This window comes from Dipodomys ordii, unplaced genomic scaffold (assembly GCF_000151885.1).
Source record: "Dipodomys ordii isolate 6190 unplaced genomic scaffold, Dord_2.0 Scaffold184, whole genome shotgun sequence".
NCBI lineage: Eukaryota > Metazoa > Chordata > Mammalia > Rodentia > Heteromyidae > Dipodomys > Dipodomys ordii.
In genome coordinates, this window is record NW_012267400.1 from 1004010 (window position 1) to 1023943 (window position 19934).

A 19934-nucleotide genomic window follows, 5' to 3' on the forward strand; every position below is an offset into this window, starting at 1 on the left:
CGCCAGCTTGGCCGGGGGCTCCAGGGCCTCGGGGCCCAGCGCGGGCGACTCGCCGCCCGCCGCCAGCGCGATGTCCTGGGGCAGCTCGTCCTCGCTCTCCTCCTCCTCCTCCTCCTCGTCGTCTGGGGTACAGGGACCAGGCCCCGGTTAGCACCCCGGCCTCCCTGTGTGCCGGCGGCCGCGTCCCCACCGGGGCCCCCGCATTGGCGACACCTTGCCTACCTTTATCCGGGTCCAGGGGGTTCAGTGAAGTGGCCAGGTTGGCGAACTGCAGGGAGGGGAGAAGCGGTGAGGGTCAGGGCCAGCCCGCCCCGCGCCGGCCCCACCCGCCCCCCAGCCCGCCCCGGGCTCGCGCCCTGCGCCTGCGCGCACCTCGCCCATCACGGCGATCGGGGTCTCGCCCTTGGCCTGCGCCACGCGGTGCTCGATCAGGTAGTACATGTACTCGTCGTACAGCAGCCGGATGAGGTGGAACGAGCCGAAGCTGGCGGCGCTGCGCAGGGTCAGGTCCCGGATCACCATGGAGCTGCGGACCCAGGGGGTGGGATCAGCCTCGCGCCCACCACGCAGCCCATCGCCGAATGAAGGACCCCGCGACAGCCCACCCCCACGCACCTGTAGAAGGACCACTTGAGGAGGAAGAGCTTGGCGGCCTTCGGGAAGCCGGTGCTGCCCTGGTAGGGCTTGAGCACCTGGCTCACCACGCCGTCCAGCCAGGCCGCCCACTGCTCCAGCGAGTTCTGCTGCTGCAGCGTCACCTTGAAGTCCTGCTCCAGGCGCTGCACCACGCGGTCCTCGCAGCGGCACACCCACGAGGCCTGCTCCTGTGGGGCAGCGCGAGTGGGCTGGCGGCACGGGGGAGGGGCTCGGCCCGGGCCCGCCCACCAGGCCACGCCCCCAGGGTGCCCAGCTATCCCGGGCCACGCCCCCACAGTAGCCCCGCCCACCTGCACGTTGGCGAAGTCCACGCGGTTGAGGTCGCTCAGCATCTGGTTGATCTGCGCTGTGTTCTGCAGCACGGCGCGCGCCGCCTGCGCCAAGTGGTTGAGCGACGTGTAGCGCCGCAGCGTCTGTGCGAAGGCACCCGCCGCCGCCACCTACGTGCGGGGTGGAGTGAGAGCAATTGGGGTGCCTGCGGACCCCACTGCTCCCACCCCTCCCAGCCCTCTCTCCAGCCCGTTTCCCTTTCTTTAAAATGGAAATGAAGCCGGGCTTATGACTGGAATCCTAGCTACTCAGGAGGCTAAAATCTGGCGATCACGGTTCAAAGCCAACCCAAGCAGGATAGTGGTAACTCTGATCTTCACCAAACCACCAAAATACCGGAAGTGGAGCTGTGGCTCAAATGGTAGAGCGCCAGCCTTAAGCAAAAGAGCTCAGACAACTCCCAGGCCCTGAATTCAAGCCCCATGATTGACAAAATAAACTTTTTTTCTATTTCTTAACACTAACTAGATGTAGACAAATCTCCAATTGTGCACAAGAATTTGTTTTTTTCCAGTTCTGGGGCTTGAACTCAGGGCCTGGACACTTTCTGAACTTCTTTTGCTAGCACTCTACCGCCCGAGCCACAGCACCACCTCCCGCTTTTTTTGTGTCTGTGGTACTGAGGAATGGAACCCAGGGCTTCATGCATGCTAGGCCAGCACTCTACCACTGAGCCATCCTCCTAGCCCCTAAGTTTTTATTTTTTAAGATGCTGTCTAGGGCTGGGAAGGTGGCTCAGTGGTAGAGCGCTTGCCTAGCATGCATGAGGCCCTGGGTTCCATCCCTTAGCACCACATAAGCAAAAAGAAAAAATCCGGAAGTGGCGCTGTGGCTCAAGTAGTAGAGCACTAGCCTTGAGCTGAAGAGCTAAGGGACAGCGCCCAGGCCCAGAGTTCAAGCCCCACAACCCGACCCCCCCAAAAAAAAGATGCTGTCTAGGGTCCTGCAACAACACAAAGTGGCTGCACAAGGAAGGGCTGTGCAGGAGCGCCAAAGCCCCTCATCTCCGAGCGCTGGCCGTAGCTGTGCGCACGCCGCCCCGCCCAGCCTGGGCCCGAGAGTCCCGTCCCACCTTCACCCGCAGCATCTCCTCGGGGATGTTCACCATGGCGTGGGTGAGCCAGCTCTCCAGGCTCTTGGCAAAGTTGCGGATGGCTTGGGTCAAGGCACCTAGCGGAGGGAGGCTGGTCAGGAGGCCAGGAGGGGCTGGAGGGGAGGTGCAGGGGGAGGGGGCGGAGGGCACTCACTGGGGATGGGGCGCAGCACGTCGGGGATGAGGACGTCCACCAGGCCCTGGTACAGCAGGTGGTCACAGTGCTTGGTCCAGTGGAGCACAGGCTCGAACTTGGACAGGAGCACCAGGCTGGCCTTGGGCAGCCGCTTCTCAGCCTCGTCCTGCCTGGGGACACCCGCCCCATGGCCCAGGTTACCCCCAGGCTGTTCCCATGCACTGGAACACACTGCCCCCCTCCCGTAGCTCCCCCTTCCATGCACTCTGTGTGCTGGGGTTCCCTCCAGATACGACTGTGCCCTGTTCACACCTCAACACGTTGTCATGGAGGGGGGCAAGGGCATGCGCACCCCACAAATTGTAGGGGTCACTTCCCCCACCCCAGGGAACTCACACGGCCAGCGATGGGGCCTCGCTGGACTGGCTCAGGTTGTACCTCCAAAAGGTCTTCCACAGCGTCTCCACCAACGTGAACTGCAGGTTCACCATGACGTCCACGATGGCCTGTGGGAGGCGGGACGCTGAGGGGGAGGGTGGGGACTGAGCCCCGCCCCGCCCCGCCCCGCCCCGGCCTGGCTGCCTCCGCACCTCACAGTGCTCCCGGTACAGGATCTGGAAGGCTTTGATGTCGCCTGGCGCCACGCCCTCGGGCAGCACTTTGCCCTGAAGGTCCAGCTCGATGAAGTCTGGGAGACTCCGGGAGGCATCTGGGGGGCAGAGGGCACTGTAAGCACCCCCCCACTCCCCAGGACACAGCTCATCCAGCTGTCACCATCTTTCATGTATGCGGGGGTTACATGACTCAGGGAGGGAGAGGGTATCCACGCCTCTGGTTTGCTTGCTTGCTGGCAGTGGCCCTGGCATGGCCTGGCCCTCAGGACAGGGTCTAGGCACTGAAGGTCAGGACTGTGCACAGGGCCATGGCCCAGAGGGTGCCATCCCCGCGGGAAGACACCTGCCATGCTCAGCCACTTCCCAGCCCCTCCCAGCTCCACAGACACCTGCAGGACCCAGTAGCAGGTGTGTGGGTGTCCTGGTCTCTTTTTTGTTGTTGTTGATAATGGGACTTGAACTCAGGGCCTGGGTGCCATCCCTGAGTGCTTTCAAACTCAAGGCTAGCTAGCGCTCTACTACTTTGAGCCACAGCGCCACTTCTGGTTTTTCAATGGTTCCTTGGAGATAAGAGTCTTAAGGGAGCCGGGTACCGGTGACTCACGCCTGGCATCCTAGCTACTCAGGAGGTTGAGATCTGAGGATCGCAGTTCAAAGCCAGCCCAGGCAGAAAAGTCTATGAGACTCTGATCTCCAATGAACCACCAGAAAACCGGAAGTGGCCCCGTGGCTCAAGCGGTACAGCGCTCACCTTAAGCTGAAGAGCTGAGGGAAAGCACCCAGGCCCAGAGTTCAAGACCCATGACCGACAAAAAAAGAAGTGTCAGGGGGCTTTTCTGCCAGGCTGGCTTTGAACCGGGATCCTCAGATCTCGGCCTCCTGAGTAGCTAAGGAGGATGCTGACCCTCAGGTCTCAGGATGACAAGCATGAGCCACCAGTGCCTGGTATGGTCTGACATTTTTTTCCCCCTAGAGTTCCGGAGCACACAGACATCATCGGCGCCCATAAAGTCAGTCAAGCCTCATGAGCTCTGGGATCCCCAGTAGCACAAGAAGAGGTGGAGGGGGGCCTGACAAATAGAACCATCCCCCCCTCTGGTGGGTCTCCCTGAGTGGAGGGGGGAGCCTTGGGGAAGGCAGAGAGGATGGGTGGGTCCTTGATAACCATGATGGCGGCCACACTCGAGCTACATCTCCCTGCCGCACGCTGCCCCCTGGGTCCCCGACAGCCCCCCCACCCGACCCCGCGAGCCAAGGTCTCACCCAGGAATTGCTGGTACTGCTGCACCTGGGCGCTGATATCCGACAGCCCGGTGCTCTGCTGCGGCCCCACCGCCACGCCATTGGTCATACCCTCCATCTTCTGCACGGGCTTCAGCCTGCAGGGCGGGCGGGAGGGCGCGCGTTTGGTGGAGGGAGGCGGGGGTGGGGAGCCCGCGGCTGCTGGGGGCGTGGCGCGGGGCGTGGCTGAGGCGGCCCCGCCCTTACCTCTGCTTCTGGGAGAAGGGCTGGCCGCGCATGGCCATGTGCTGCTGGTCTTCCATGAGCCGCAGGAGCGGCGAGCTGGCCTTGATGCGCAGCCCGTAGTAGTGGTACTTGGAGTTTCCCCTGGGAGGAGCGCGGAGGGTGAGGAGTGGGCGGGGCCCCTTGGAGTCTCACCCCTCCCTGAACCCCTTCTTCAGGACTGCCAGGAGAAGACGCCACCCGCTGAGAAAGCCCTGTGTGGTCAAAGCCTCTGTGGGGTCTGGTTCCACTGCCCAGCCTCAGTTCGGAGCTGGGCCAGGCATCGGGCCCCATCAGCCCGCCTTCCCAGCGCCAGCCCCGCATGGGAGTCTCCCAGCCTGGAGGGATGGACAAACAAGCAGGCCAGAACGATCCAGAATGCGGAACGGAGCTATGAGTGAAGGAATGCACAAATACATGGCCAGAAGTGGGATGGGTGGATGAGTGGGTGGATGGATGGATGGATGGGTGCTGGAGGAACGAATGCATGTGTGAATAGCTGAATGGATGCAGTACGTGAAGGAACGCGTGGGTGCGTGCGCGAATGGATGGACATTTAGGCTGGGAACAGAACTGGGGTAAGCTGGGCTGAGCTGGGGGAGGCATGGGGGGGGCACAAAGAAGGGGGACGGTCTCACGGATGGCTACCCCAGCAATGTGCAGACCCCCACACAGGCGGAGTAAGCGCTCACAGCGTTTGGGATGGGGCGGGGCTTCGAGCGTGGGGGCGTGGCCTGTGACCCAGCGGAGCCTCCCGCAGGCGGGTGGGGCCTCTGTGGGCGTGGCCTCCTGTGCAGGGTGTAGTCTTCCCACGTGAGGCCTCCGTGGTAGGTGTGGCCATTTATGGGGCAGAGACTTGAATGGGAGGGGCCTTGGTGCGTGGGCAGGGCCTGGGAATGGGCGGGGCCTGGTGTGCGCACGGACCCACCTGGTGCCCAGGCGGCGCGTGCGCAGACCCATGAAGACGGAGCGGATGAGCTTGCCGAAGGAGGCGGCGTTGACGGGCTCCAGCTTCTGCTCCTGGCAGTGCAGCAGGTAATGGCAGTAGAGGGTGCTCCGCGGCAGGCTCACGCCCTCGGCCGTCTCGTAGTTGTCCAGCAGCCACTGCACCTGGGGCAGAGGGAGAATGAGCCCCCCCCCCAGCCCTGGGGGCGTGGCCGGGAGGACCCCACACGCAAACCACACCTCTTCCCCAGAACTTTCTAGAACAGCAACCCTGGCCAAGCCAACTGCCACTACCCGGGTACAGCTCGGTACACGCCGATTGGGGTAGAGGGGCGCCTGCGAGGGGCGCCGCGCCCGGGGCTTACCGTGGCTGGCGAGGCACGGGTGGTGTGGGAGTAGGACTGGCTGGCACTGCCCAGCATGAAGCCGCCCTGGATCACGTAGGTGCCGGCGCCCCCGCCGCCGCCGCCGCCGTTGCCCGCGCTGCCCGCGCTGCCCGCGCCGCCCCCGCCGCCGCCGGCCCCGCCCCCGCCGCCGCCGCCGCCGCCGCCGCCGCCGCCGCCGGTGCTGCTGGCCCCGGCCCCGCTGCTGGTGGAGCTGGCGACCACCGGGCTGCCGGGCACGTACATGGGCACCGAGCCGCTGCTGGCCACCGCCTGCGAGGTGGCGGGCGTGCTGACCTGGGCCGCGGAGCCCGCGGCCTCATAGTAGCCGGTGCCCGCCGTCTGCGTGTACAGGGGCGTCTCGGGGTAGGGGTAGGTGCTGGAGCGGCTGCGGGAGAAGCAGAGGGGCGGGGTGAGGGGCGAGGGGAGGGAGGGTGCGGCCAAGGAGAGTCGGGAGCCAGGGGGGAAACTGAGGCAGAAGGGCTAAGCACCTTGCCTCAGTCACATACTGACCTCAATCTAAAAAACAGAAACCTGGATAGCTGGGAGTGGGGCTCAAGTAGCGCAGCACGTGACCCGCAGGTGACCCGCAGGTGACCCGCAGGTGACCCGCAGGTGAGGTCCTGCGGTGCACCCAGCACCACATCTACAAACCAAAAGCAACTCGCACCTGTACTGCCAGCTGTGCAGGAGCACAGGGCCAGCGTGGAAAGGGAAATGGGAGAAGGCTTGCCTAGCAACCTCAAGACCATGTGTTCAAACCTGAGTACCGCTCAAAACTAACTTTTGGACAAAAGAAAAATAGTATGCTAGGTGGTAATAGCTTACTGTCATCCTAGAGACTTAAGGACCTGAGATCCAGAGGATCAAGGCTCCAGGCCAGCCCCAGGTAGAAAAGTAAGACTCCATCTGAGTGGCTGGGAACGTGGCTCAGTGGTAGAGTGCTTGCCTAGCATGCATGAAGCCTTGGGTTCGATTCCTCAGTACCACAGACACAGAAAAGCCAGAAGTGGCACTGTGGCTCAAGTGGTAGAGCGCTAGCCTTGAGCAAAAGCAGCTCAGGGACAGTGCCCAGGACCAGAGTTCAAGCCCCAGGACTGGCAATAATAATAATTATTATTATTTTAAAAAAGACTCCATCTGAACAGAAGAAGCCGGACTTGGTGGCATGGGCCTGTCATCCCAAGTGACAGCAGCATAAAATAGGTGGATCCCAACTTGGGGAGACCCTGTCTCGAAACTAACCAGTGCAAAATGGGGCTGAAGGCATGGCTTGGCAGTAGAGCACCAGCTTATAGCAGGCTCTGGCCCGAAGTTTAATCAGTAAGTACAGGAGAGGGGGAAGAATAAGCTAAAAAGAAAATGTTTAACAAAAAACTAGGCATGTGGTCATGGCTCGGGGTAGAGAGTGGGTCCCATCCCCAAAGGACACTTTTCCAGCACTGCAGACAGCATCAGGGAGCAGAAGCCTCCTTGCCCTCCTACAGCAGGAGCCCCAGGAAAAACCAAAGGTCAAAAGAGGACAGAGCAGGCTCAGGGAAGGTGGTGGAAAGGGGCGGGCTGGGAAGAGGGCAGGTTCTCATTGAAGATAATTGCCCGCCCACAGAGGTTGGCCCCTCTTATTGGCTGGGAGCTTTCTTCCAGCATCTAGGATTACAGGTGTGAGCTGCCATTTCTGAATAAAGACATAGGAAACAGTTCTTTTTTCAGAGTAGAGTACCTCTGGGAAGACACAAACAGATCACAAAGGGGCAGGTTCAGAAGTGAAATAATAGTGTTTCACTGATGAGCATTTCTTACTGTGCAAGCCAGATGTGCAATCCCAGACTCTCCAGAGCTGGGGGCAAGAGGATGGAGAAGTTGAGGAGGTCAGCCAGAGCAAAACGTTATCAAGACCACAAGTTATCTCAACCACAAGCACAAGTGAGATGTGAGCTGGACTCCAGAGGCTCACTCCTGTCATCCTGGCTTCTCAGGTGGTTGAGATCTGAGAATCACAGTTCTAAGCCAGCCTGAGCAGGAAAGTCTGTGCGTTTCATCTACCAACCTACCAAAAAAGCCAGAAGTAGTTGTGGCTTACGTGGTAAGCACTAGCCTTGAGAAAAAGCAGCTCAGGTACAGCGCTCAGGTGCTGAGTTCAAGCCCCAGGACCAGCACACAGATGCACACACAAAATGACAGATGGAAGCCGGGTGCCAATGGCTCCCGCCTGTAATCCTGGCTACTCACGAGGCTGAGATCTGAGGATTGAAGTTCAAAGCCAGGAAAAAGCCGTGAGACTCATCTCCAATAAACCACCAGAAAACTGGAAGTGGTACTGTGGCTCAAGTGGTAGAGCGCTCCCCTTGAGCAGAAGAGCTGAGGGACAGCGCCCAGACACAGAGTTCAAGCCCCACGACCACAAAAAAAAAAAAAAAATGGTAGAACATGCTTCTACTTCTAGCTAGGAGGATTATGATGGAGGTTTACCAGGTAAAAATTTAAAATCCTATCTGAAAAAGACCTAACGCAACAAAGGTTGGGGAGTGGGCATAGCTCCAGCAGTGGAATGAATCCATAGCAAATGTGAGACCCTCAGTTCAAGCAAACTAAGTTTTTTTAATAATATTTTTGTCGCCTCTCAAACTAGGCCCATCTAACTCCAAAGCCCCAAACTGCTGGCATGCCTTTCCCACCCACTTGTCACCTGAGCCTTGACAACCCGGCCCACTAGGGGTCAGAACTGTGGCTCTGGTACGGCCCCACCCTGCCCCTAGCTCGGCCTACTTACATGGCACTGGCTGTGTAGCTGGCGTCGCCACCCTCCACGTACTGCACCTGGCTGGAGTAGACGTGGGAGACAGGCACCTGCTGGAGCTGCTGGACCTAGGGCCAAAGGCAGGGAGATCAGGAGTGGGCCTGCAGCTTGCTTTCATGTGATGGGGCTGGTGGCCGCCCCGGCAATCCCTGCCGCCCAGGACCCTGGCTGGGCAGGCACTTCTGAATTCTGGGAACAACACACCCTGGTCTGGGCCAAGGGTCCTCAGGGGGCTGGGACTCAGGAAGAACTGATTCTGCTTCAGCTGGGGAGCAGCACGAGGGGACCTGAAGAGGGGACCCCGAACACGGCCTGCAGTGTGGGGCCCGGGCCAAGCATAGGGACAAGGTGTCATTAGCGCCAGAGCCTGGCACCACAGATGGAGCCTCAGGGGTGGGGCCTGGACCCGCAGGCCTGCATGATAGGGTAAGAAACCCAGACTGACAGCGCCTGGGGGCTGGGGCTCAGTACCCCACCCACCCTTGCCTGCAGGGCGGGGCCGGAGGGGCGGGGCCGACCCTGCCTGGGCGGGGCCAGAGGTCTGCAGGGGCGGGGCCAGGGGACTGCGGGCTCCCCGCCCCTTCCGCCCCTTCCGCCCGGCCACCTACTTTGAGGGCGGTGGCGGCCGCGCCGAACACCAGCACCTGGGGAACTCTCTGGATCCTGACCCTCGGGTCGGGGCTGGCGCGGGCCGCCAGCCCGGGCAGGGGCTCGAGCACCACCTTCGGCGGCGGCGGCGGCAGGAGCAGGTGCGGGGGCAGCACGCCCACCAGCTCCACCCACTGCTCGGCGCCCGGCGGCCCGGGGCTGCCAGGCTGCGAGGCCTCGGGGTCCCGGGGGTCCCGGGGGTGCCGCGCGCCGGGCCCCGGGGAGGGCGGCGGCTCCGGAGGCGGCGGCGGGGCCCGCGGCTCGCGCTGCTCTGCCTTCCTAGCGGGAAACTGACTGTCTGAGCTCTGGAGGACAAACAGAGACACTCGGGGGTCACCCGGGGCCCGCGGGCAGCCCGGACGGAGACCCCCGCCCGGGGTCTCGGGGACAGGGCAGGAAGGACCCACGGGGTCTGAAAGCCCGCGCCAGAGTCCGGAGGTCAGAACCACCACCCACCGGGCCTGGCCGCTGGGGGGCGCCCGCGTCCGCCCGGCCCGGCGGGGCGTCCCGGGGTGCGGGGCGGAACCCACCTCTTGAGCCACATGGACGGGCTGGAGGCTCTGCACCGTCAGCTGCTGCACGGGGCCGGCTTTGGGCGCCTGCGGGGTGGCCTGCACCACGGACCTCTGGGGAAGGAGAGACAGCCGGCCTGCGGTAACCATGGCAACCGCGGCGCCCAGCCCCGCACACGCGGGAACCTCAGAGCGGCCCTCCCAAGGAAAACAGCCTCCATGATCCCTAGCCAGAGGCGGCAGCTCTGTGCCATGGGTCCAGACGCCCTGGTGGAGGCCCAGAGGCAGGCCCAGGGACGGGAGGCTGCCCGGACGGGAAGCGATGGGCACAGGGACTCTGGGACTGGCCTCCACTGGCGGCTTCGCCCTACACTCAGCTACTTCACTTAAGACCCACGCCCAGGCCCGCCCACTGCCACCGGCCCCGCCCCTCCCAGGTTCCCCGAAGGGGAGAGAACCAGTGGGGGGTGCCATGGGCTGTCCCGCCCCCTCCAGCGTGGAGGTCCTCCGGGTGACCCTTTGGTGGGGATGCTGGCATCCTCAGGGCCCAGGAGCTGGAGGAGGGGGCGGGGCTTGAACCCTGTGTCAAGGTTCACAGGGGGGGCTGTGACCCTAAGAATCCTTTGGGATCAGCTTTTGCTTTCCTCAGAGCTTTCGCTGTTTGTTTGTTTGTTTTTAATTTGAGGTGGAGTCTTGCTCAGGCTGGTCTTGAATTCCTGAGCTTCAAGAGATCTTCCTTCCTCAGCCTCCTCAGTAGCCAGGACTACAGGCATGTGCCACCATGCTTGGCTTCATGTGGCCTGGGACCCCACAACTTGAGCAGTGACAAGCAGGTGGCAGGAGCGTGGCCTCTGGCAGTGTGATGTCTGGCAGCTGGGAGCTCAGCTCTCCAGACGGCCAGGGGTGGATCTGGAAGCTAAAGCCTCTCAGACACTTGAGAGATGAGCAGGGACTTGGTGGCAGGATTTTCCCCCAGGCGATGGGCCTACGAAGCCACGGTGGCTTCTGGAAGCTGATCCTAGGGCCTGCTCGTCCTGGGTCGGCAGGGCACCTCACACAGGGCATTCTCACCCCCTCAGCAGCCTCCATCCCAGGGCACCAGAACACGAGTCATGACATGGTAGCTGAACTCGAGCAGGGCCATGAAGGCCGCCAGGCCAGGACCCCTCCCCCCTCCCGTCTTGGCCAATCACCTCTTGGGTGAGGGGGACGCTCTGCTGGACGCCGTGGACCTGCAGCTGTGGGGGCACAGTGCCTGCAGGGGCCCCAGCTGTCTTGCTGGTGGAGCTGGTGGCCTGCACCGGTGACCTCTGCAAAGGAAGGAGACGGAGCCATGTGAGATTGTTTGGGGGTGCTGGGGGGGGCGATTGGATGCCGATGTGGAGAAGGCAGCAGTTGGAGGGGGCGCGTCCCAACCACCACCTAGATTCAATGTCTGCATCCTCCACTCAGCCTGGTGGGCCCAGGCGGGGGTGGGGTCCAGAGGTGCTCATCCGCCCAGACACTGAGATGACCAAGGGCAGGCTGGGGACACCTGGGTGGCCACATCTCAAAGGTCCTGTCCAGAACAGCAGTGACATTGAGCAGCATGGCACCGTGGAACCCAATGGGGTGGAGGGAGCAGGAGACCTGCCCAGGCTCCCACAGGTGGACTGGTTGTGGAGCCCCCTGCTGGCTTGGGGCCAGGCCCTGCCCACGGAGCCCGGGCTAAATTCTGACAGATGGCTGATGGGTAGTGGGCCTAAGGGTTGAAGGGGAGGCCTCTGTGCTTGCTCCCTCTTACCCCCTGAGCCTCACCCCCAGCCTTTCACTTTGCTTATTTTTCAGGTAGGATCCTGAGCATTTGTCCCAACAGGGCCTCAAACGAGGACCTTCCTATTTTAACCTGCAGAATAACTGGGACTACAGGCATATACTACCAAACTCAGCCTCATTTGCTCTTTTCTTTTCCCCCTTTGGTCGGTCGTGGAGCTTGAACTCTGGGCCTGGGTGCTGTCCCTGAGCTCTTCAGCACAAGGAGAACGCTCTACCACTTGAGCCACAGTGCCACTTCCTCTTTTCCTCATTAAACTTCAGGCTTAAAAGCCTGAAGTCTTGCAGAGGAGTGGATGGCTGGGCCTGGGTCTGACTCAGGTTTCTGATGCCCATCCTTGTGCTCCGGACCACTGCTACCTGCTTGCCTGCACTGGCCAAGGAGGCCGCTGTGCAGCACGGATAGCCACTGGCCAGGCCGACTCAGCTCCAAGCAGCAAAAGCCTGGGTCACATGGTGCCACGGAGGAGGGCAGACCTCTGCAGGGGCCCCAAGGGTGCTAAGGGGTTGTATGGCTGACCCAGGGAGAGATAAGGGGAGGGGCATCCAAGGAGACCACCACCTACCTCGGGGGGCGAGTGCACCTGCTGGGTACTGTGCACGGTCAGCGCGACCTGGCCGCCCTTGCTGCCGGGCCCCGAGCTCTGCACCACCAGACGCTGCGTGGGGAGAGTCTGGAGCCCAGGAAGGAAAAGGGCGCCGATCACCCAGACCACCAAACACAGCAGGGGGTTCGAGTCATTTTCGTTGTGTTGGGGGTGGAACCTGAGGCAGTACGCTGACAAGCATGCGGGGGGGGGGGGGGCTCGGCTCGATTGCTGACCACGCCCCCAACAAGCCCCGCCCACCACCGGCCACGCCCCAATGGCAAGCCCCGCCTCCGGTCTGTCCACGCCCCAGCACCGAGCCACGCCCCCGTTTGGCCCAGCTGGGGCTCACGGGATGCCCGCACTCACAGCCCGCGTGAGTGTCACGGGCTCGTCCCAGGCCCTGGGGCCAGGAAGCAGCAGGGCCAGAGTTTGTGGGGCTCCACAAGCCACAGGGCAGTGTTCTCCAAATCTGATGCGGCGGCAGCTCGCGGGGAGAGCACGTGTCCAGGCCTGCGTGACTCCCACCCCACTAGTGACCCGATCCGAGTCTGCGCTGGCTGCAGGCTCCCGAGGCTCAGGCTCCCTGTTTTCCCTGGAAGGCCCCGTCCCGGGTCCGATGTGTCCCCGCCCCGTGGAGGCCGCTGTCCAGAGCCTGGGCGGAGCTGGTGACCCCCAGCCCTGGCAGAGACGGGCCCCAGCGCGCGGGACGCTGTGCCAGGAAGGCTCACCTGCGGCGGCACCTGGATGTTGGTGAGCTGCAGGGGTGACACGTGTCCCGGCTTGGCCTGCACCAGCAGCCGCTGTGGGGACAGGTGTGGGGGGAGTCGGAAGCCGGCACTGGGCACCGCTGGTGGTTCTGGAGGGCAGCTACGGGCAAGAGTGCCCTCGGCCCCAGCTGGCACTGCCCGCCTCGTGCCCATCCCCAAGACCACATCGTACCTGCTGGGTGCCCTGTACCTGCTGGACCACTTGGGTGGGGACGCCGGTCTGGCTGGCCGTGGAGCCCGGGCTGGCCTCCGACACGGTCTCGCTGGCCCGCATGGCACCTTCTGTGGGGACAGGTGACCGCGTCCCAGTTCTGCCCTCGGCCTCTGCCCCAGACGCAACCCCGCCCTCCCGGCCCGGGCCTAGCCTCTGCCGCCGTCCTGCCACCTGCCTGGCAAACCAGGACGCAGGGGCTGGACGCCTTCCCTGGGACAGAGAATGGCCCCCGAAGCCTGCAGACGCCTGTCCCGTGGGGGGCACTCACGCTGGCAGGCGCTCAGGAAGCAGCAGTCGTGGAGCATGGGTGCGGCGCCCGCCTCTGCAGGAGGAGCCGGGGGCGCGGGCGGCCAACTTATACCCACAGCTAACCCCACCTGAGGGGACGCAGAGCCCACGTGCCGGAGGGAGGCGGCACCCAGAGATGCTATCCGCCAGGCGGGTCAGGTTTCATGCCGTGGGAGGGGGCGGGAGACCCCGCCAAGCTGCTGCACGCCTCCCATCTACCCCCGCGGGCCCGGGGCGCCCCGGCTTCGCTTAGCTGGTGGGAAGGCCCCACCTCTCCTTGGGAGGGGTTCGCCCGTGGGTTCCCAGGGGTCCCTGTGTGAGCAGAACTGACGGCGAAGGGAAGGCGGCACCAGCCCCGCCCAGGCCCCGGGCCGGCAGCCTCCGCTGCTGCCGTGAGCACTTCGTACACGGAGGCAGGAAGCTGGGGACCCCTCCAGTCCTAGAGGATCTCAGGGTGGGGGTTCAGTCTCCAAAGGAGGGGTGCTGGGCACAGGAGACAGGCCTGGCCAGGCAGCAGCCTGGAGGCCGAGCCTCAGCCGCCCACGTGACTGCTGGGGGCGGGGCCCGCCGCAGATGGGGGGGCTCCCCGAGGCCGCACGTGAGGCCCCCGCATGCGGCCGCCCCAGGCCTGCTCCGCCAGCTGACCGCGTCGCCAATTCCAGGGGTTGCTGGAATCTTCACAGGCTGCGAGGAGGGCAGAGGCCCGCACTCGCCTGGGCCCCTGCGGGGGAAACCTGAGCTGGCCCCGAGTCACGTGACCGGCGCCGCACACCTGGCTGCGGCGGAGCCTGGGGACGGTGGTGGCTGGGCAGGGAGGCGGCTGGGCAGGGAGGCGCTGCCCGGGCAGGGGTGGGCCGGGGCGGGGGCCGGGCCGGCGAGCGGCTCTTCCTCCACACCTCCGGCCGCCTGCCCTGAGCAGGCCCGGGTGCAACAGCAGAGGTCTGCCCGCGGGACCCCCACCCCCAGCAGGTGCGGAGGGCGCCAGCGCTCACGCCTGTCATCTCAGAGACTCAGGAGGCTGAGATGTGAGGATCGCGGTTTCCTAGGCAGGAAAGCCTGTGAGACTCTAACCTCTGATTAGTCACCAAAAAGCTGGAAGCGGAGGTGTGGCTCGGCTGGCAGAGTACCAGCCTGGAGAGAAAATGCTAAGCAGCAGAGCACCGGTGGCTCCCGCCTGTCACCCCAGCTACTCAGGAGGCTGAGACCTGAGGATCAGGGTTCAAAGCCAGCTCAGGCAGGAAAGTCCATGAGACTCATCTCCAAAGAACTACCAGAAAACTGGAAGTGGCGCTGTGGCCCAAGTGGTAGAGCGCTCACCTTGAGCAAAATAAAGCTGAGTTCAAGCTCAGGACTGGCACACACATAGAAAAGGAAGTACAAAAAAAAAACCAAAAAGAAGCACAAGCAGGGGGTCCACGGGGCTTATCCCCCCCCCCCCCCCGCAGCTGCCCCCTTCTTCTACCTCAGGTGTGGGGCAAGAGTGGAAGGCGTGCTTCTATGGCAGGCCACCACCCAGGGCGCCTTGAAGCAGAGAGCACCAGGCTGAGGCTTGACCGGCGTGGCCCTGTCCACAGCGCCCCCTGCTGGGGACACCCGGAGATCCTGCACTGCGCCCAGATCCTGCGCTTGCTCCATACCACCCTCCTCTTCCTCACACGTCCAGGTAGTGTGTGGGCCTCAGAGAAAGGCAAAGCCCCCCACCCAGACAGACAGACAGACAGACAGACAGCCGGGCTCTCCAGCCCGCCCCTGCTGGTGCCAAGTTCTTGGCAGGCTGGAGAAGCAGCAGGGACTGAGCCCACCTTCCTGCACCCACAGCTGAGCTGGAGAGGAGAGGTAGAGAGTTAACTTGGGGTCTTCTGGGGCCTAGAGCACTGGGCCTACCCCAGATCCTTGTTCTGGGGACCCCATAATGAGTGATAAAACACCCACATAGCCAGGAGCTATGTGGCTCATGCATGTAATCCCAGCAATTCAGGAGGCTGAGATCTAAGGATAGTGGTTTGGAGTCCACTGAGGGAAGCCATGAGATTCTTTTTTTGGGGGGAGAGGGGGATCCGGTCGTGGGGCCTGAACTCTGGGCCTGGGCGCTGTCCCTCAGCTCTTCAGCTCAAGGCTAGCGCTCTACCACTTGAGCCACAGCGCCACTTCCAGTTTCCTGATCTCATTGGAGATCAGAGGCTCAGGGACTTTCCTTCCCAGGCAGGCTTTGAACTGTGATCCTCAGATCTCAGCCTCCTGAGTAGCTAGGGAGCCACCGGCGTCCAGCAAGCCCTTTTTCAGGTAAGGTCCATGCTCATCTCCCTGGAGCTGGCCTGGCCCCCAATTCCTACCACACCACCCCGCCCTGCTTCTGGGTTGAGATTGGGGGTAGGAGGGGATTGTCTTGCTAACTTTGGGCCTCAGACTGGCCTCCAACTGCAACCTTCCCATTTTCTGCCTCCAGACTAGCTGAGATTACAGAAAGGAGCCACCGTACCTGTCCAACCCAATCTCAACCTAATCCAGCCGGTGAGGATGCCCTGAGTGCCAGGTGCTTTTGTGCTCTTGAGTTTCCCGTGGCTGTGCCATGTTCCCACGGGGGCCCCCAAAAGCGCTGCCACAGACAGTCCACACAAACAAGCCGGGAAACGGCTAGGTTCCAAGAGGCCGCCATGTGTAGACTGTCAGCCACAGGCTGATCTGAATGACCAACTCTGAAGCGAAGTCCAACGCCGCAGGACAGCGGGCAAGCCAGCGCCAAGAGACAAACCAGCTGGGTGCCCGCAGGCGCCAGGGCCAGACCTGGAGCGGCACCCCTCGGAGGACCCCAGCCTTCCCCACCCGAGCCCATGGGTCCTGGTCATCTCTCCAATGCCCAGGCACAGGAAGGAACCGCTGCTGGGTCCCCCCCCCACCCCCCGCGGGCCTGCTGTACCCCTAGATCTGCAGGGAGGACCGGAAGGAGGGGAGGCGACCATCCAGGCCTCGCAGCCCATGTTCCCAAGAGGGAGATGTGGACATGGTCTCTTTACAGATGGGGAAACTGAGGCCCAGAGGTTGGGGTGTGTAGAAACTGAATTCTTCCTCAACAACAGACACAAGGCGAATCGAAGAGCACCCACCCACCCCCTAGTGAGACAAGAGTTTGGGGGCGCACAGGGACCTGGCTATCTTTCCCCTGGGGATTTGGTCATCCCCCGTCTCCCCCACCCCCAGGATCCTGGGCTTCTAGAAAACTCCCAGAGCTGCTCTGAGCCGCCCGTCCCCCTCCCCGCCCCGAGGCTCCGCGCACACTTACCAGAGACGGTGACCACGATGTACTGTTGGGGGACAGGGGACTGGTTGGGGGCGCCGGCCGGCTGCGCGGCGGGGGTGGCGGGGAGCTCCGTCACATACTGCTTCTGGCCCCCGGGGGGCGGCGCGGGGGGCTGGGGGCTGTGCAGCTCGGTGACATAGGGGGCCTGGGGGCCGGCGGCCGCGGGGGGCTGCGGGGTGGCGGCGGGGGGCGGCGGCGGGGGCGGGGCCTGGGGCGGCTGCGGGGCTGCTTGCAGCTCGGTGACGTACGCTTGCGTCGCCATGCCAACCGGAGGGAAATGAGAATAAATACGGTGCGTTCGCTGCTGCTTCTCTTCCTTGGGAAGAAAGTGGGGGGGACAAAACAACAACAACACAGAAGACAGGAAGACAGAGTGAGCGCGAGTGCGCGGCCGGCGGGGCTGGCGGGGGGCTGGGCTCCCCTCCCGCTCCATGGAGCCCCAGCCGGCCCCTCCCGGCGCCGGGGGGGGGGGGCTGGGGACCCAGGCGGCCTGCGCCCGCCCTCGCAGCCCAGGCTGGGATTTGTGGGTCCACAGGGTCCCCCACATGTCCCGGGCGGTGGGGGGACACAGGCAGAGTCCCGCCTCGCCGTCAGTGACGGCGTCCCCCGAGTCTCTGTCCGCAGCGCAGGGATGGAGGGATGGACGCCCTCCAGCAAGCCGCCACCGCCGGGCCGAGCCCTGGCTCAGGTGGGAGCGCGCCCGCCGTGAGGGGCGCAGCCCAGGGGCAGGCCCGGCCCGGGGCTCGAGCACCAGGACTGGTGGGCACAACGCCAGTGCACGCACATGAGCGCGCACACGCACGCACGCGCGCGCACACATGCACACACGCACGCACGCACACGCGAGCGCACACACGCACGCGCACATGCACACGCGGGCGCACATTCACACGCGGGCGCACGCACACACACACGCACATGCACACGCGGGCGCACGCACGCACACGCGCACATGCACACGCAGGCGCACACACGCGCGCACATACACACACACACGCGAGGCAGCCGGGCGCCGTGGCGCACGCCTGTCATCCCAGCTACTCAGGAGGCTGAGATCTGAGGATCGCGGTTCAAAGCCTGTGAAACTCTCATCTCCAATCATCTACTCAGAGAAAGCTGCAAATGGCGCGTGGCTCCCGTGGGAGAGCGCTAGCCTTGAGCACAGAGAGGCTGAGACTCAGGGACAGCGCCAGGGCCCCGAGTTCAAGGTGGGGGCTTTCAAAGCTCCACACTGACTGCGTTGAGTCCTCCAAGGCACAAGCCTTGTCTCACGCCTCCGCTCCGGCCGCTGGGGGCGCGGGGATGTGAGGGTGAGGGGTGCAAACCCACCGGCTCATCACCTAGGACACCACACTTCCCCATATTGTAGCTTACGATCCCTTTATGGCACGTGAAACAAGACAAAAAGGGCTTTTGTTTCTCTGTGCTGGTCCTAGGGCTGGAACTCAGGGCCCAGGCGCTGTCCCTGAGCTTTTTCACTCAAGGCTGGTGCTCCACCACTTGAGCCACACCTCCACTGCCAGCTTTTGGGTGGTTTATTGGGGATAAGAGTTTTATGGACTTTCCTGCCCAGGCTAGCTTTGAACCTGGGTTCTCAGAACTCAGCCTTCTAGGTAGCTAGGATGACAGGTGTGAGACACTGCTGCTCCCTGACTATCAAACCTATTCTTTAGCAATGAATTTGCCTAAGGAAGCATTAATGCCTGCACCTAGCTTCAAAGTCCACAGCTAGGAGAATGTGTGAACTAGTTACTTTGGATCAGTGGCCAGAAAGTATGTATTGTTGGTTTTAAGGACAGACAGCACCTGCAGCTACTGCCAAACTGTAGATGAGTGTCCATGGACAACTTGGAAACAAAGAAACAGGATGGATGGCAACAAAACCTTTGATTTGCTGAGATTTGAGTTTTGTACAATTGTATTTGTCTTTTTATTTTTTTTTCCTAGTCATTTAAAAATCCAAAAATGAGCTGGGTGAATGGGCCAACTCACAGACCGCCTGGCTTGAGTGTTCAAGACTCCGAGTCTAGTACCACCCACAAAAAAAAAAAAAGGAAAACTCACTGAGAGCTGGGCACAGTGGCTCCCGCCCGTCATCCTGGCTACTCAGGAGGCTGAGATCTGAGGATCAAGGTTCAAAGACAATTCAGGCAGGAAAGTCCATGAGACTTTTATCGCCAATTAAGGAGCAGAAGGCTAAAATGGAGCTGTGGCTCAAGTAGTAGAAGCATCAACCTTGAGGGAAAAAGCTAAGCAACAGAACCCAGGTCCTGAGTTCAAATCACCTGCCATACAGAATCGGGCAACATGTGGGGTGGGTCCCAGATATGCCTGGCTGCACCACTGTGCGCGCCTCAGTCGGGAACTCTCAGAGTTAGTGGTAATGATGCGCGGGCACACTCCCCCGGTCCTAACGTCTGCTTTATGACTCATGCAAAGAATGTTCCCGCACTCCTGCTGGCCTCAGGACCTTTGTACACCTCTTCTCTTCTTCCAGAGCATTTGCTCCTGACCACCCCCACCGCCCTTCTCCCGCATTGCCCACTGGATCCTTCTTATCAGCCTGTGTGTCGCTTCCTTGGTGCTGTTATTTTTCTTCCAGCACTAGAGCTTCTGTTTATTGACTTTCTTACTCATAGCTTCTCTTCTTTCTGCAAGTCAATAGTTGGAGACTGGACTATCTCACCCATCCTCCACTGAAACTCCTAGAATACCCGGGGCCACACGGGGCTTAACTCTTTTCTGTTTTTTTTTTGGGGGGGGTCAGGTCTCTGGGCCTGGGTGCTGTCCCTCAGCTCTTCAGCTCAAGGCTAGCGCTCTACCACTTGAGCCACAGCGCCACTTCTGGCTTTTTTTTTCTTTTTGCTTATGTGGTGCTGAGGAATCGAACCCAGGGCCTCATGCGTGCAAGGCAAGTGCTCTACCACTGAGCCACCTTCCCAGCCCAACTCTTTTATTTTCTTCTTTACTATTTTTCTTGCAGTGCTGGGGCTGGAACCCAGGGCCTTTGCACGTGCTAGACAAGCACTCCACCCCTGAGCCGTGCCCTCTGTCCCACTTCCTAGTCTTCTCTAGTGAACTGTGGTACTGGCTGGTCTGAGGAAGACCTGAGGAGCAAGTCACTGCTTTTGGCCAACGAGGAGCTCTGCTCCTGCAGCTCCGCTTCCTCCGATGCCTGTGGGCCAGGGCAGTGTGGGGGCACTCCTCCCTAATCCAGGAGGATGGTGTGTCAAGAAGCTAGGACCAGGGGCTGGGAAGGTGGCTCAGCGGTAGAACGCTTGCCTCCCATGCATGAGGCCCTGGGTTCGATTCCTCAACACCCCATAAGCAGAAAAAGCCGGAAGTGG

At 62.2% G+C, this 19934-nt stretch overlaps 1 protein-coding gene across 1 annotated transcript in view; it reads right to left on the bottom strand.

Moving 5' to 3' along the window:
• Positions 1–19934, bottom strand: part of Rfx1 (regulatory factor X, 1 (influences HLA class II expression)) — a gene marked incomplete at its 3' end in the record, with an annotated part of 22888 nt that continues 2954 nt past the window's right edge. The window contains exons 2-21 of the mRNA XM_013034197.1: positions 16570–16903; positions 12960–13069; positions 12749–12820; positions 11997–12104; positions 10812–10928; positions 9637–9732; positions 8432–8526; positions 5644–6049; positions 5262–5443; positions 4319–4438; positions 4094–4209; positions 2807–2925; positions 2613–2722; positions 2235–2386; positions 2060–2157; positions 948–1097; positions 616–824; positions 373–526; positions 223–268; positions 1–122 (exon numbers count right to left, since the gene is read on the bottom strand). Coding sequence (XP_012889651.1) covers positions 1–122; positions 223–268; positions 373–526; positions 616–824; positions 948–1097; positions 2060–2157; positions 2235–2386; positions 2613–2722; positions 2807–2925; positions 4094–4209; positions 4319–4438; positions 5262–5443; positions 5644–6049; positions 8432–8526; positions 9637–9732; positions 10812–10928; positions 11997–12104; positions 12749–12820; positions 12960–13069; positions 16570–16849 — 2862 coding nt within the window. The remainder of the gene's footprint in view (positions 123–222; positions 269–372; positions 527–615; positions 825–947; positions 1098–2059; positions 2158–2234; positions 2387–2612; positions 2723–2806; positions 2926–4093; positions 4210–4318; positions 4439–5261; positions 5444–5643; positions 6050–8431; positions 8527–9636; positions 9733–10811; positions 10929–11996; positions 12105–12748; positions 12821–12959; positions 13070–16569; positions 16904–19934) is intronic.